The sequence below is a fragment of the Chionomys nivalis genome, chromosome X, assembly GCF_950005125.1.
Source record: "Chionomys nivalis chromosome X, mChiNiv1.1, whole genome shotgun sequence".
Classification (NCBI taxonomy): Eukaryota; Metazoa; Chordata; class Mammalia; order Rodentia; family Cricetidae; genus Chionomys; species Chionomys nivalis.
In genome coordinates this window covers 99,694,170-99,712,113 of record NC_080112.1, presented here as the reverse complement: position 1 = coordinate 99,712,113, position 17,944 = coordinate 99,694,170, and the positions used below count along the sequence as shown (strand labels likewise).

The 17,944-nt window shown below is 40.1% G+C and overlaps 1 protein-coding gene and 1 pseudogene across 1 annotated transcript; one reads left to right on the top strand and one right to left on the bottom strand.

The window, feature by feature from the left end:
- Positions 1 to 5,521: 5,521 nt before the first annotated feature.
- On the top strand, positions 5,522 to 8,185 carry LOC130867232 (melanoma antigen preferentially expressed in tumors-like). The gene is made up of 3 exons (XM_057758972.1): positions 5,522 to 5,811; positions 6,224 to 6,805; positions 7,672 to 8,185. The coding sequence occupies exons 1-3, from the start codon at positions 5,522 to 5,524 to the stop codon at positions 8,183 to 8,185; spliced, it is 1,386 nt and encodes a 461-aa protein (XP_057614955.1).
- Positions 8,186 to 13,283: 5,098 nt separating this feature from the next.
- On the bottom strand, positions 13,284 to 13,926 carry LOC130868178 (transcription initiation factor TFIID subunit 10-like; annotated as a pseudogene).
- Between the last annotated feature and the right edge of the window lie 4,018 nt (positions 13,927 to 17,944).

Genomic DNA, 17,944 nt, shown 5'->3' with positions numbered 1-17,944 from the left:
AGAAGGTTTTCATTTTCTTGGTATCAGGAGTCCCTTCTCAAGTGGCTTCCTTCTCTCTTCTTAGCTATTCCTGTGTATTCTTTCATATATGAACTTTACCATCAGGCCGTCTAACTCAGTAAAATGTAGATATTTTTGAAATTGAATTATATTTAAACATCAATTTAGGGAGAACATCTTAAATGTATTTTAATGTTGAGTTTGTCAGGAAAAAGTCAAATTTAAATAGCATTGCTCCAAAACCCTTAAAATGGAATCTGGAGTCCTTATTCAATCATATCAGGCACATCCACAATTGAATTTTGAACCAAAGGCCCGGGATATTTACAGATATTCTTAGGAACGGGCACCACTCTGTTGTAATGAGAGTGGCGGGCTATGTCCCTACCACCCGGCTAGTTTATACCTGAAATGACCACACCAAATTGTATTAATTAAATTACTGCCTGCCCCATTATTTCTAGCCCCTTATTGGCTAACTCTCACATATTGATCTAACCCATTTCTTATAATCTGTATTGCCACTTGACTGTGTCTTACCGACATGAGTCTAACCAGCGTCCATCTTGGAGAGGAGAGCCATGATGTCTGCCACACTGTCTTCTTCCTCCCAGAATTCTGTTCTGTCTACCATGCCCATCTAAGGGCTGCCCTATCAAAAGTCAAGGTAGTTTTCTTTATTTAACCAATGAAAGCAACAGTTAGATAGAAGACCCTCCTACACCATTTCCCCTTTTCTGTTTAAACAAAAAGAAAGGCTTTAACTTTAACATAGTAAAATTACATATAACAAAACAGTTATCAAGCAAAAATTAGTCACAATATTTATATCTAGTTTATCTTTTATCATAACTAAGGAAAACTATAACTATAACTAAGCATTCTTCAACTCCATCAAAGACTCCAGAAGGATATAATATTACCAAAGTAAATGAGAAGTAAGCAACTTCCAAAACTCTAGAAATCACAGAGACATCCCACTGCCTGGACAGTCACCCAAAGTTCTTTTGTACTGTTGGGGCATCCATCTTCGGCCTTCAGGCCCATAGTATCCAGCAGACTTTTCCATGATGCAGGAAATTTCAAAGACAGTTCAGTCACTTTCTTTTGTATCCTGCAGAATGTCTCACAGACTCTTTCATGAATCAGGAACCTTGTAATATCATCTCACATTTAGGCAAGTTTAGCAGTCCTCTCTCTGTGGGTTCTTTGTGTCCAGTTTATGCAACAGTACAGGCAAGAGCAGTTTCTTGCCAAATGGCTAGCAAATTCTTTAAGGAGCCTCTTCAATGCCCATCTTCCTCTTGAAGTAGCTGGTGCTACCAGGAGCAGATGTGTCTCATTGTCATGAAAAGCCCTAAGTTATTAAAACCTTTAAAATGCCATATTCTGTAGTCTTTGAAAGATATGAAGAATGTCTATTTAACTAAAATATACCTCTATATATCTAGAAAAATCTAACTAACATGACTACAAGCTTGACTATTATTGAAGATTATCCATTAACAACCTATATTTACTAATTATACATTTCATTTTTACTACTTTTTATTTATTTTTAATTAATTAATTAATTTATTTATTTATTAAAGATTTCTGCCTCATCCCCGCCACTGCCTCCCTTTTTCCTCCTCCTCCCCCAGTCAAGTCCCCCTCCCTCTTCAGCCCAAAGAGCTATCGGGGTTCCTGCCCTGTGCGAAGACCAAGGACTACCCACCTCCATCCAGGTCTAGTAAAGTGAGCATCCAAACTGCCTAGGCTCCCATAAAGCCAGTACGTACAGTAGGATCAAAAACCCATTGCCATTGTTCTTGAGTTCTCAGTAGTCCTCATTGTCCGCTATGTTCTGCGAGTCCGGTTTTTAAATGAACTACACAAACACAATACCTTAATCAAGAGCAGAAATACATATACATATAACAAGACTGACCTTAAATTAGTATCAGTAAACCAAGATCATATCAATGAAAATTATTCATATCTATATCATATCCCCCTTTAATGTAAAAGAACATTTATAAGCAACATTTGGGAATACGGGTGCAGTTATTTCTATCCAAACTGCTTCATGCTGTGTGGGGGCCCTGTTAATCAGGTCTTTCATGGTATAACCTGAGTGTCAGGGTCATCTCAGTCGGCAGTTGCGTGAAGTAATTTTCTGAAGTTGTTCACAATGACCTTTCAGGAGGGCGTGGTCTATCATACCATATTGGGATAGAAGCAATCCACAGGGTCTCATCCTCTGTGAAAACAAAAGAAGAACCTCTTTTCTAAAGCATCATGTCCTTAGACCCAAATTTTGAAGTCATAATGCCCTTATGATATCCATTCTGGTTTAGCTTGGCAGCCCATATAATGAAATGTCTCTCTGTATTAGTTCCTTTACAGTCAAAAAATTCAAAGAAAACACAGTAATACAAAGAATCCAGACTGTCTGTGAATTTTCCATTTTTATATGACTTGCTTTTACTCTATCACTTTATTCTGTCTTTTTAAAGACTTTACCATTTTTTTAAAGCATTAACTTTACTTTATGACTTTTTAATACTCTTTTTCTTTTCTCTTCCAAGCCTATGTATGTCTATCTAACACTATGACCCATTTAGAGGTCTTTTATGTCTGAATCTGTTGTATTGTGAATCTGTAATTCTTTATTATCCAGGAGCACTTCTTAAAATGCTAAGCACTTCTTAAAAACTTAAGTTGCACCATGTAGGGGTAATACGGTACCACCTCTTTCCTGCCCAGTCTAAACCTTAACTGCACTGATACTATGATAATTACGACTGTTTTCTGCTTGAGATTAAAATAGTTCAGCATGGCAGGAGCTGCTCCTGCCTCAGAGTCATTTGGTGCCCCTGAGCCACACACAGTTCCAGGCACACAGCAGTCCACATTGCCATCAAGCAAGCCGTAGCACTTTACTAACAAAACCCCATCCAAATTCTCTGTCTCCCACAAGAAACAGAGGTTGCGGTAGGAGCATAGCCCAGAAAGCCAGTGTTTTAAAACTGCGGCTTTTTTCCCCCGCCTTTATGTAATAGCCACACTCAACACTTTAACTCTGAGAATGAGCTTTTTATCTGAGTTACAGCCTAATCTGCCATGCAGACCACTGTGCAGCCTGGAAACATCTCTGTGTATGGCAGCAGGAATCTACCATGCTCCCATGGTTATGCACACCTAGTAAACCTGATCCCGCTGTCTGCCCGGGCAGGTAGCGCTGAGTCACAGGAATGGTCTCAACCAGTTTCCTCTCAACCCTGAGTGGACACAAATCTTCGGGGCCCAGAAATGCTCCATAGCCAGAGATTGCACAGGCAGCAGGGCCCAGGAAGCCGCGTTTTAAAATGGTGTGGCTTTTTTTTGTAAGGTTGCTGAGTCAGGAGTTATCTCTGTGGCATGCCACCCACAAACAGCAAAAAGCTGTGTTAAACTCTCTCTCTCTCTCTCTCTCTCTCTCTCTCTCTCTCTCTCTCTCTCTCTCCTTTTTAAGCACTCTCAGGTTTTACGTGGAGTTAGTATACCCCATTGGGCAGCCACTCTGTTATAAAGAGGTGTGGCGGGCCCTGTCCCCACTACCAGACTAGTTTATACCCGAAATAATCACATGGATATCTGTATTAATTAAATTTCTGCCTGGCCCATTAGTTCTAGCCTCTTATTGGCTAACTATTACATATTCGTTTTACCCATCTCCATTAATGTGTATCACCACTTAACTGTGGCTTACCGGCATGAGTCCAACCATCCTTCTCAGAGAGGAGAGCCATGGTGTCTGCCATATTGTCTTCTTCCTCCCAGAATTCTGTTCTGTTTACCACGCCCATCTAAGGGCTGCCCTATCAAAAGCCAAAGCAGTTTTCTTTATTTAGCCAATGAAAATAAGAAATAGACAGAAGACCCTCCCACACCAGATGACCTTGAAATAGAGCGCAAAAAGCAAATTCTTGAATACATTTCACTAACATTAAATAGAAAATTCTTGAATACATTTCACTAACACTTGTAACAGTGTGCGAAATCAGCTACTTTGTTACATGAGACTGCCCAGTCCCTTCCTTTGTAGACTGACTTTTTCTTCACATATAAGAAAATTCTTCACCAAAAGGAATCACTTACCCTCTCTTGCACTTTGAGCTACAACAAAAGACCACCTTTTTGAGACCCTTAGACATGTCCCTGATATTGAAAGCCTAGAAGCCTCAAGAAAGTGTAACACTTTTTAAATCTTAGTCATCAAGTTATTTTATCAAAAGACAATGCCATAAAGTGTACAAGATGTTGTAGCAAAGTACCATATTAGGTAGGTGATAAGCAGCAGTTATTTTGTTTCTGATGGTTTTAATGTTTTTGCTTCAAATTTTTCCTTATTTTGTGTATTCATATGATACTACATAGTTTTATAATCCAATTTATCATACTGTTTTCTTTTTATCAGTGCTGTGTAGGCATTTCAGAGGATTTGTTGTCATTCCAGCACTAGAAGAAAAATTTAGTAGCTTTCTGACTCTTTTATGTGTTACAAGATTCTTAATGCCCCCCATTTTTTTTTCTGTCATTAACAAATTTTCTTGAATGTTTCTCCTATCCACATCAATTTATTTTCTCAGAGCCTGTGTGTTTTAAAGACTGCAGTCTTAAACCCTCCATATTGTTTATTTGATATGCATTTGATATGCATTTTTTGTAACACACACTCATAATTCATATTAATGAGACTCATTGTGATATGTCCATACCAACCTCTAGGTTACATGAATTATATCTAACTGTTTTGTCACCCCAACCCCTGCCACCTCTCCTAGACCCTAGAAGTCATTATTCCATTATCAGATTTAATTTTTACTTACAAGTGAGACAACATACAACTTTGAGTGAACAGTTTTGAAGTCTTTGCCCCAAACTGTACTGCATTATTTTGTTTTTATGGTTTTTTTCATCTTTAGGATTAATTTATGACTAACGTTTCTGAGTATTCTTAAGGTCAACTTTAAGTTCTTAACCATCTTCCTTCATGTGTATCTTGCAGAGTTTTGGTGTCTTCATCTGCCACAAATATAGGGATGGGAGTGAGACAAATCAAGGGCTAGAATGTCATTCTTTTTCTCTTTAATCACAGTTAATTTGATGTTTTAATATTTACTATTGTACCACCTTGTAGATTTATCTTTTTCCTCATCATAGCTTAACTATTACTGAGGGAAAATATGGGAATTCATGTAGATAAGTGACCATAGCTGTTTTCTGCTTACTTTCTACCCATTTTGATGACATTTTATAAGACACAGAGTATATATAAACATGGGGGAGAGAGTAGTAACACACGCATAAACACATACGGTTATAAACTCACAAGTCTGTTTCTAATCTGTGTCTATATTAGAAGTAGCTGGTGGTGACCATCTGATTGATGTCTTCTTCAAATCATTTCTTCTTTACTAGCACGGGTTACAAAGAAGACCCTCTGTGTTTTTGCAAAACTTCTAAATGTTTCTCCTCCTGATGCAGGTTCACAAAAATGGATGCAAACAATCCCACAACTCTGATGGATCTTGCTATACAGTGTTTGCTGAGACATGAGTCTGCAGCAATCCAAGCTCTGGAGAATATTCCAAGATATTTTTTTGTTCCATTGTTCATTGCTGCCTTCAAGGGTGGGCATAAGAATATATTGAGTGAGATGGTGAAAGTTTGGCCCTTTTACTGTCTCCATCTTGGGACATTAACTGTACGGGAGCCTCATCGTGAACTCCTGAAAGCCATGATTGAGAATCTTCCATTATATCCTGCAAAGAACTCTTCTTCTCGGTAAGACTCTATAATGGAGACATGGTAAGACAAAGGAGGTCTTAGAAGGAGTAACTAGTGAATGCAGAAGATTTATTTTTAAGACTCAGCTAAAACGTGGTAACACATTAAAGACTGATGTCTTCAATATTCCTTACGAAATCTGATATTGAGGATTCTATTGATGGGTTTATGTAACGGGTGTTACTTAAGAGAAAGACAGGAGCTTTAAGACTGGAGGGGATTTAAGGTGTACAAAGCATGGGGGAAGAGGAAGATGAATTTTCATGGCAAAGAGTTGTTTGTAGTTAGTACAAGGAGTACCAGCTATGGATAAAAGGATTTATTTGTTCCTATATGTCATCATTGATTCTACTGGGTTTCATTACCATTTGCTGTTTCTCAGATGTTCTATCTCCTCTTACCCCTACAGGAAACCTAAACTGAGGATCCTAGATTTAAGGCGAGACATTGACTGTAGGATCACATGCCCTAATATCAGAATCAAACCGCCTTTCTGTTTTCACTCTTGTACTTATTCTGAAAACTCTGTCACGAAAATGGAAGGAAAGCTTCGTTTTACAGATTTAGAGTCCTCAGTTCATTTACCCAGGCCAATAGATTTAATAATGGATCTTTCCCTGGATAACTCTTTAATGGAAAGGGAATTTGTGATTGTGCTTATGAGGAAAATTAGGGAGAGTTTCGGTGCTTTGCACATATGCTGTCGAGATTTGCAAGTTGATAAATTGGGTGACTGCAAATGCACCCTGAGAATTCTTGATCTCAACTGTGTTAATCAGCTGTCAGTTGATAAGGGTTCACTGAGTGATATCACCTACGTTCTGTCTCAGATGAGCCACTTAAAGAGCCTTAGTCTGTTTAAAGTCACTTTTAGATCTCTGAGTGGGAAAGTCTTTAAAAATTTCCTTAGTCATTTGCAACGTATGGAAAACCTTAAGAAACTCAACTTGTCTTCATTCTGTCTCAAAAACCATCTGGACAGCGTGCTCAGGTAAGAGTTTCGGGCAGGTTTGTGGGTTTCCTGGATAAGTCTTGGGACAACATAGAAAATATTCATGGGTATTCCTAAACTCATCAAAACCTTTTATGCTTTCCACTTTGTCACTTTTGGGAATTTGAAACTGGAGGAGGAATTACAGAAACTAAGCAGCCAGCAATGTAAAAATAAGTGCAGAAATATGAAGGTGAAAACCCACTAGCCCTCTAGATAAGAGAAGAAAGAGGAATTGAGATGGTGGAAGAGTTTTTTCTATAGCACTGATACCAATGGTTTACAATGTCAGATCACTTTACTAATTTGTAGTCACCAAGGTATAGGCCATGAAAGTAGAGGATGGTATTTAGGGACTGACCAAAGGTAATTTTCAGTTGACTGCTCTTTCTGATCCCTTTCCACTAAAAACATGAACTGAAATCTACAATGGATAATATTTTAAGTATCAAGTGTGTTGGTTTTTCTCTTAATATTTCTTGAAATCATCACCTATAATACACTTTACACATTCTTAAGATTAAAAGAAATTATACATCAGTGTTGAAAACAAAGCTTTCAGCCAGGTGTGGTGGCACAGGATTTTAATCTCAGCACTCGGGAAGCAAAGACAGGCAGGTTCTCTGAGTTCAATGCCAGTATAATCTCTATAGTGAGTTCCAGGAGAGCCAGGACTACATAGTAAGTTACTGCCTAAAAACACTTCTTAGAGTCACAAAGCTATTAAGCAAACAAAGTAAAGATTAACTTATTAATACCCATTTATAATGCATGTGAAAAGTAGTTTATTCTGGATATAAAGATATATAGTGTTCATCATTCAATCCTCATTCTTCAGAAGTTTTATTGTTGTTTTCTCCCTACAGAGTTCTGCCACCTAACCTGGATTTTTTGTATCTGTCATTCTGTGATATATCGTACAGAGACTTCAGATTTCTAGCCCAGTGCCCTCAGGTTTCCCACCTAAAGATATTGAATCTTAGTCACAACACAATGAATTGGGATGACTTTGTGCCCTTTCAAACTCTTCTTTTGAATCTCTCTGGTACTCTTAAGCATCTAGAGATAAGTCATTGCCTTATAAATGATTCTGCAATCTCTGTTCTTATCCCTGCCCTAGTTTGTTGTACTCATCTCCGTGTCCTGGGCTTTGCTGCTAACCCCATCACAATGCCTATGCTTGTGAATATCATGCATAGTTTAACACCCTTGATGAGGCTAAAATACGTCATTTATCCTATCCCTATGCATTGCTATGAACGATGGCGTTTTCAGGGCCGATTAGACCGACGGAGGCTTGCCATTGTACAACTACAACTGAAGGCCATGCTACAGATTGCAGGGAGGCATGACATGAAGTGGATCACTTACCCAGAGTAAATTTCACAGTTTCAATCTGATATGTACTACTTAAGTACTAAATGTTATTTCCTGAATCCATACACGGCAACATATATGGTTCTTACATTGAGGGAAATTACACTTAGGAAAAATAGATACGTAAACTAATTCCTATACAGAATAATTTAGAAAAAATGGAGGACTTTGAGAATTCCTGTGTATCTCTTGTATACTATTAATATATTTCATTTTACTGATCACAGTGATGTGCATGTAATACAGGATGATCAAGTCCTAGTTTGCTCTATTTCTGCTCATACTGTTGGTTCAGTTGTTGGTACACCATACAAATGGAAACAATGACAGACTTTCCTGTCTATATTTGAGAATATGGTAGTGTTTTGGTTTTTTTGAGACAATGTTTCCATCCCCTAAGAAGGCTGGTTTTGGGTGCTTTGGGGAAACCATCAAGATTTAGTAGTGGACAAGGAAAGCAGGCAAGCAGAGGCTCTGATGTTTCAATATAACCTCAAACACATAAATATAATTGGACAATTCCTTGATGTAGGCCAACTGTAAAGTTTCCACTACTTCCCATGCAGTCGTCAGTTGGGTATCTAACCTTTTTAGGTGGGGCTTAGGATCCTTGCCGTAATATTCCCCCTACTTTAGTTCTCCTATTCCACTCCTAGTTCTGTCAATCCTGTACATTTCCTTAGCTGTATAAATCATTCCCTATATAGATTTTGCTTCTCTTTTCCATTAGCTGTGCCCCATTTGGTATGATACATACTAGCCCTGTTTGAGTACTGAGTCTAACTGACTTTATACTCCAAAATATAACACCATTATAAATTCAGATAGCATATCCTAGAATTACTTAGAAATGGTGTATGTAAAGTCAGTAATTAAGAATTTACACAGGGCTAAGGAAATGCCTCAGTCACCCATTTGCTTACCACACAAGCACTCCTGTGCTCAGCTCCCAACCTGGCATTTGTGTAAAAAGCTGAGCATTAAAGAGCACACTTGTAACTCCAGTGTTGAAAAGCTGGAGGAAGGAAGATCATTAGGGCTACATAGCCAGACATTCTAGTAATTTAGTGCATTCTACGTTCAGTGAGAGATCTGCTCTCAGAAAATATGTATAGAGGAAAAAAACAGATACTGACTTTACTCATTCATGTTTGAGGATGAGCACACGTGTGTGCACACGGTCAAGTGCATGCACCTTCTCCAACACATGAACACGGACACATAACAATATCTTACTCATATTGTTAATTTCTTTAAATGCATACTGCATCACAAAGTCATGGTAAAAATACAAAATTAGCTTTTGTTCCTTTCCTTTTATTTTGAAATGCCAAACAACTGCATTTCAGTCATTGAATAACAAAAAGAAATAATAATTCTTTGCATAATGTTGTCCTATTGAAAAAAATTAGTAAAGCACTGACTTATTTCTTTATATTTATATAGTTTTCTTTTTTATATGAGGTCATGCTCAGTTTCAGTATGACCAAAAAAAAAAGTAATTGAATTTTGTTATTAGTAGTGATACCAGTAAATGTTTCAAACTATATATATTTATTGGTTTTTTGATACAGGGTTTCTCTGTGTATCTTTGAAGTCTGTCCTGGAATTCACTCTGTAGTCCAGTCTGACCTCAAACTCCCAGAGATCCACCTGCCTCCACCTGCCACGTTCTGGGATTAAAGGCATGGACCACCACTGCCTGTGTTCAAACTATATTTTACAGGCAAAATGTAATAAGAAAATGGCAAGGCAGTTAATATTTGTTTTTATTAATTTTATTTTGGTGGTAACATTATATTTCTAAATTAATAAGAAAAAGAATGTTAAAATATGCTGTATTTCATTTGTCATATTTATTTTGTGATATAACATTCCAAATTTGTACACTTTTCATAATGCTTACATCTTTATATAATGTACAAAATTTCAAAAACCAACTAAAATACCATTGTAATGAGCAATTTACCTTTATTGTTTACAAGTTAAAAATGGAAAGTATTGGACAGTTTTTATTAAATAAAATATTAAAATTAACTTTACCTGTTTCTTTGAACTTTCTCTTTTGTGTTTTCCATATGGCTGTCACTATATGTTCTGAGATCTTGTGCTCTCAGAAGTACGGATCTGACTGATATGTTCACAATATCAGAATACTGGGGAAGCTGAAACTGGACCAATATTGGCATAGTTTCTCTCTCTGTCTTGCCTTGATTGCCATGTTTCTGTCAGCGACACTGCACCCTGAGGTGAAAACTAGACCCTACAATGAACAGAGAACTTGGAGTTTATTTCTGTCGTACTGACAATGTGAATGGTATTCCTGGAGACTCCCGTGCAAACAGGTGCTCTGGACACTTTGTTTTCCATAGATTTGAAAGGCAACCTAAGAGAGTGTACTCTATTGCTTCTATATGGGTGTGATAAAAACTTCCAAAGCAACTGAGGGAGGAAAAGGTAGTTTGACTTACATGTCCCAATCTCAGGCCATCATTGGAGGAAGTCAGAGTAAGCATTTGAACAAGAGCAGAGGCAGGAAAGATGGAGGAAAGCTGCTTAGTGTCTTTCTGTGGCTTGTTGAACAACATGTCTTTTACAACCCAGGACCAATTGCCCAGGAAGCACTTTCCAGAGTGGGCTGGGATCTATTTCATCAGCCATTCAGTAATCAAGAAAAATGCCCCACAGACTTGCTTACAGGTCAATCTGGTGGAGACAGTTCTTCATCTATGGTCCCCTTTCTCTTCATGACACTAGTTTCTGTAAGGTGACAAACTAGCCACTACAGTAGACCTCTGCCTTCTTGACACACATACATAGCTTCTAAACCAGAACCTTTCCTTGTTTATTCCCAGTACCTTTCGTTACTATCACAACATAAAAGAATATGACCTTCAAAATACCAAATCCTTTAATTTTTTCAGTATTAACACTTGAAGGTCTCTTTAAAATTTCAAAGTTTCTTAACTGTGGTTTCTAATAAAATTTAAAATGGTTCATAAAAATTCCATAATGAAACCTAATATTTGGGGGGATAATTTTTAAATATATGTGTTTATATATTCATACATTTTAACATTTTGTCACATTTGACATACAAAACACGTATGCGTGTGTGCTGTTCAGAGACAAATTGTAGGAGTTTGTTCTGTCTTTCTGCCAGGTGGGTGCAATGGTTTGAACTCACGCTGTCAGGTGTGGCAACAGATGCCTTTACCTGCTGTTCTGTCTCCCTGGCTACTTTAACAGGTCTTTAAGAAGTTCAAATACCTTCTTTTGTAAGACAGTATAGATTTATCTGGTTCCAAATTATGTGTGATAGATTAACATACTTAGTATCTATTTTAATTTGTTATAAATCATGTTTTGAAAACCTATAGCAAAGTTTTTTCTCCTCTCATCCTTAACTTCCAGAATTACCATTTGAATGTGCTGAAACATAAGTATTCCACAAGGAGGTCTTAGGTCAACATTTCCATATGTACACTTTAGTTAGAGCCAGCTGAGATAAAGGCTTTGAATTATGGATTTTTCAAGAGCCATAAAAATTACAAAAGGGACTGGAGAGATGGGTCAGTGGTTAAGAGCACCGGCTGCTCTCCCAGAGGACCTGGGGTCTGATTTCCAGCACCCACACTGTGGGCACAATAACCACCTGTACCTCCAGATCCAGAGGATCTGACACTGTCTTCAGGCCCCTTTGGTCACTGCACACACATGGTACACATCCATGCGGGAAAAACACCAATACTCATAAAATAAAAATGGAAAGATTTGAAGTACAGACAACAACCCTTTGAAATCCTAAACTCACAGCTTGAATTAGATTTACTGGCAATAATTTAGAATGATATGGAATTTGAAATAATACAAGATTGTAGCTTTAGCAGTATTTGTGAATTCTGTTTAGGATACCTAGAGACAAATTGTGGTCCATCTTGGTGAATTAAGGAAAAGTTGATGTAATATGATACACACCGTTAGGTATGTATTTCTGCTTCACCAACCCTTCCAGGTGAGTCTCACAGATGCAGCTGTACTTAAAGTGAAATTCTGGTGCCTGTGCATGTAGGTAAGACTTGATGGCACAACTACACATCAAGGTCAGACTTTTCCCCGCCTCCAATACCAGATGTATCTCCAGGTTTCACTTGTCCTAGATGAATTTCTCTCATGTTCCTCACATGGCTGTGATCTGAACTCTGAAGTCACTGCTGTTTGCCAGCCCTATAGCTTGACCCACCTGACCTAGAAGAGAGGCCCCGAGGAAAGACCTACCCCATGCAGGGAAGCCTCACTCTATGATCTCAAAAGCTCAGTTGCTTACACCTCGCAGCTACTCCTTCCAGTCCCAATCACATCTCTCCAACCAAAGAAAATCCCATCCCAAACTGAGAGGCCCACAAATGGCAACGTCTAATGCGTTGGGGTCTGTGGGTAAGGGTCTCGAGCAAATCAGTACAGGGATGCAGTGTATGAACAACTGCACAACAAGCTTTAGTTCGTATGGTTTTTATACAGACTAAAAGGCATTACCTCAACCCTGGACCGCCCTTTACTGGCGTACATGATCATGAGAAAGTCTTACCTCACTTTGCAAGAAACAATGTCTCAATAAATAACAGTAATTAAAAGAAACGAAGTACCTAGAAACAAGGTAAAAAGTATACAGAAGCAAAGCACTTGTTTATATCTGGTAGAGTGTGAAGAACTGAGCTCAAAGACCACTTCCTTATCCAGGGTACAGATTCTGATGGAACGTTTGCGAAATGGGCAAAGAAAGCATGCTTTCATGTATGCTTGGTAGCCAAGCAACCATTTCCCAACTTCATCCCATCTGTCCCAGGAGGAGCCTGCACTCTAAGCCAGTTGTGTCTCCACACACAAAGCTCAGAATCCCCATTGCAAAGCTGCCCCTTAGCTTCCAATAATTCCGGTGTAAAAATTTCTGATTTTTAGCTAAGCTTTTGAATTTGACATTTCCAGTAATATTTATTTATTTATTTTTTCTTTGCCTGTCACAATAAAGTTTATTATGAAAACAAGCTGTTGTGGGAAGAAAGGAAAAGACAAATACATCTGGGTTAGGTGGCTCAGCGACCTAGTGCGGCTTCTTCACATTGATGCCATGTTCACTGAGGGCAGGGTCAAGTCCTCCATGGTTAGGGTGTACTTGCGGTCCGTGCTTTTGCTCCGGGAGCTGCCAGAGGCTGTGCCCTTCATTTTGCAGTGCTGTAGGGCATCATTAACACTATCTGAGATGAATTTCTGGGCGGCTAGTGAGATGAGCCGGATTGTGCGTGGGTCTGAAGCTTCAAAGCCAGCACGGTTCAGGTAATAATCAGTCACTGCATCTGGGATCGCAGGGGTGTAATCCTCCAGCTGCATCAAGAAGTCCAGCAGTGGCATGCTGGCCACTATGGGCTTCACTTCTCCATTGGCCGCGCTTGGCAGGGTGAAAACCTTGTTGGACATTGCCCCTTCAGGGGGAGCTGCACTGCCTGCTGCCTCATAGGCCGGCCCACGCCGCTCTGCCAGGTCCTGGCTTGCAAGGCTTTGGGGGCCTTGCCCATAGTGGTGGCTCCAGCACTGGGTCCAGCCGTCCCTGCGAGGCTGGCCTTGGTGTTTGCTGCTGTGCTGGTCGGCACCGTGGCAGGAGCAGACACCGGAGGCGCCCATATCGCAACAGAGGCAGCACAGGCCGGAGCAACCTCGGGGTCTGCTCCTGAACCGCTGCAGCTCATGGGGCTGGTGGGAGAGGCAGCGAACTAGTAATATTTATTAAAGAGTATTTCACAGTGCCCTGTGATTTCCCTTCAGCATGTGCAGGTTCCTGGGACTTGGTATCATGTCTTTCACCCAGCTCTTTGTTTCAATACCCATTGTTCACACACTGCCATCATTTCTCCATCCTTCAGTAGTTTCTGCTTAAATAGTTTGTTTTCCAAATAGTCTCCAAAATTAAATTGCTCAGAGGAGCTGCCTCAGTGGTTAGGAGCACTTGTTGCTCCTCACAGATGATCTGGATTTGGTTCCCAGCACCAGTGTAGGTTGGTTCACAATCCTGTAACTCCAGAGCTAGGTAATCTGACACCCTGTTCCCAGAGCTGTGTGCATTTGCATGTTCAAATGTACACAACACACACCTATATATAAACAAAATTTTAGTTAGATTGCCAAACAATATCACATAAAAATGATAAAACTTTGCCCAACTGAAGTCTGAAGTGGCCCTGTTTTCCAAAAGAACAGAAGGTTCTGTTCACCCCTGAGCTAAGCATACAAGGGAGGCCCTCTTTTTGACCTTGGTAGGATGGGTCATCTTGAAGTGCAGAAGCTGCAGTGATTTCTCCAGCTTTTCGCTCCATGAACACAGCTCTCAGCTCAGCTCACGGGAACTTACACACTACGTTATAGAAGGAGGTTTTGACTGAGCAATTGCCAACAGTGCGTCATCAGATCTTGGCTTTGAATGTGCTATGGTTTTAGTCTTTGATACCTCCACATTTCCTGTTTTCTCACTTTGTTGTTGTTTTGACATTTTAATTAGTATTAGTACATGGATGGAATGTGTTTGGACCCAATATATCTCCAATTCCCTCCCCTATGTTCCTTTTGTGGCAGTGTGTGCCTGGATCACCAGAACTGACACACAGAGACTGGTGGATCCTGGGACTCGCTTACCAGGTCGTCCAGCAAAATGGAGAGCTGCAGATTCAGGAAGAGACCCTCTCTCCAAAAATAAGGTGAAGAAGTGATCCGAGATGACATCCCAGTGTCAACCTCTAGCCTGCACACAAGATACACACACACACACACACACACACACACACGGGCATCTAAAAAGAAAGCAGTCCCCTGACACTTACTTGCCTTTGGTTCCCAGAGAGGGACATGCAGGTAGAGACCTTACCCTCTGGAGTTTCCTAGCCTCCAGTTCAGCAGACATATTTTACAAATAGCTTCGACAGTACTTGGTGGCTCACACATCTGATTCCAGCACATAGGAGGGAGAATCAGGCAGATCTATGTGAGTTCAAGACTCCCATGGTTTATGTAGAACGATCCAGGAGAGCCAGTGAGGCCTCCCCCCCAATTTTTCATTATCACTGCTGTAGTCAAAAGCCAAGTTAGGGGCTTTTCCCATATTTGTGCCTACTCCATTATCCTCGTCTCTGTGGGTCATCACAATTGCTGTGGGGTTAATGGCGTACTTTGACTCTGTTCTGATTTTTGTTTCCTCTTTTATCTGCCCCTTTCTCTTCTGCCATCTGCATTTCTAGATATCATGGATCTGCTCTCACACATGCTCTCTCTCTCCTTCACTGTCAATCTGTTTCTTTCTATCCATCTCTGTCTCTCTGTCACTGTCTCTCTCCCATCCTTTTGAAGACAAAACACCAAGAATAGATATGTCCATTCTCTGTTAAGATTCTGGACTTCCCAGAGACTCTCAACAGACTACACTAGGACTTCTCTACCCATATTGCAATGGTGTCCTCTCGCCAAAACCACAACCTTATTTTTCTCTAATCTTGTTCCAGTTTACCGACACTCTGAGAGTTACTTTAGTGTGCCTTCTTTTCTCAACTCATTCTGTCTCTCAACAGGTTACCGACATTTTCCCACAGTTCAGAACAGTGTACTGGATACAAATTCAAGGCCTTTCACTTGCTGACTGTGTAGGCATGGATACAAACCCTATTATCTCTATTCCTCAAGTTTTATTCTGTAAAATGGGAGTGGGTAGGAAATTAGCCTCACATTGGTGCTGTGCACAGCGGGTATGTGGAAAGGACCAACACGTTGCATTGCAGATACTTTTGTCTGTTCCTCTGGACCTTGGTTGGGAATCTCTAGACATGCCACTCCCAATGTGTAGACTGATGGTAATTAATATTAGTCACTTTTCTACTTGTCAGTTCTATTGATCTATAAGTGATACACAGAAATATATAGATTTAAACAATACAGAGAATTGATTTGATGTATGTATATATAGTGAAATGATGACCTCCCTGCAGCCATGTTCTCTGCCATGACGACAGTGGACTAAAGCTCTGAAACTGTAAGGAAGCCCTATTTGAGTGCTTTCCTTGGTAAGAGTTGCGTTGGCCATTATGTTTCTTCCTAGCAATAAAGCAGTGGCTAAGACAGAAGGTGGTACCAAGACTGTGCTATCACTGTGAAAGGGCTAACTGTACGGTTGTTTGAGGACTATGGAAGACTGTGGGACTTTGGAATAGAAAAGCAGTTGAACACTTGAAGGGAGACTTAAGGGACTATGCTGATAGGGCAATGTGGGCTCAGCCCAAGAAGATTCAAAGGGAAAGAATATTACTAAGGTCTAGAGACCATAACTGTGATACTTTAGCAAAGATTGTAACTGTTTCCTGCACTTGTCCAAAATTTCTGGAGGAACATTACAAGTATAGTTGGCTATGTTCAGTGCTCAAGGAGATACAAAGTTTCAGTAAAAGCCTGATGCTAAATGGAATGAAGGGAGTGGTGACCTCAGAGCGAGACCCCATCCAGCTAGGCACACAAGTTGTAGAAAGCAAATAAAGGCAAGCTTAAGCAGTGAAGGAAACCATAATCAACAGCAACCTGACGCAACAGTAACTCAACAATGGGGAAGCTCCCAGTCCCATCAAGCAGCAGAACTTGTCAGCTTTAGAAAACTCGTTCAAAGACAGGGTATGTGGGGCCTTCCTCTATGCTTACAGAAAGCAACTGAGGTCAGGCATGGAGGCCTCGTAGTCCCTGCATGGAGGCTGGGTGACGCCATTTGTGAGACTGTGGAGGTGAAGCCAGAGCTGTAGGTTATCTGCCAAGGAGAGCTGCAGACTAGGTGTAGAACCGTCCTAAGAGAGACAAGAATGTTACAGTCAACAAAACTGAAAGAAGATGGAGTTTGGAACAGAGATTCAGTATCAGTCATGAAGATGAGAATTTGAAGCCTGTCCTGCTAGTTTTTGAATTTCCTTTATTCCGGAATTTTCTCGCTATGCTCCCTAAATGGCAATGTGTTTTTGTTCCTACTGCACGTACTGGCTTTGTGGGAGCCTAGGCAGTTTGGATGCTCACCTTACTAGACCTGGATGGAGCTGGGTGGTCCTTGGACTTCCCACAGGGCAGGGAACCCGGATTATTCTTAGGGATGATGAGGGAGGGGGACTTGATGGGGGAGGGGGAGGGAAATGGGAGGTGGTGGCGGGGAGAAGGCAGAAATCTTTAATAAATAAATAAATAAATAAATAAATAAATAAATAATAAAATCCCTTTAGGAATGGTGATGTGTATCCTGTGCCTTTGTTTTTCTTTTTCTTTTCTTTTCTTTTTTTTTTTTTTTTTTGAGGCCTGTCCAGGAACTAGCTCTTGTAGACTAGGCTGGCCTCGAATTCACAGAGATCCGCCTGCCTCTGCCTCTCAAGTGCTGGGATTAAAGACATACGCCACCAAGGCCCAGCTTATCATATACCTTTGTATGTAGGAAGTAAGAGATCTGCTTTTTTTATTTTGATTTTACATGGAATTACAGCTAAGAGATTGTCATGAGTCTCAGAAGGTAATTTGGACTTTGGACCTTAAAAAGTATTGAGACTATGGGGACTTTTGAAGTTGGACTGAATGGATATTTGCATTGAGATATGGTTATAAGCCTATGGGAGCCAGAGATCGGAAGGTGATGGTTTGAGTAAGAATGGCTCCAATAGGCTCATGTATTTGAACGCTTAGTCATCAGTATTAGGTATTCATGCC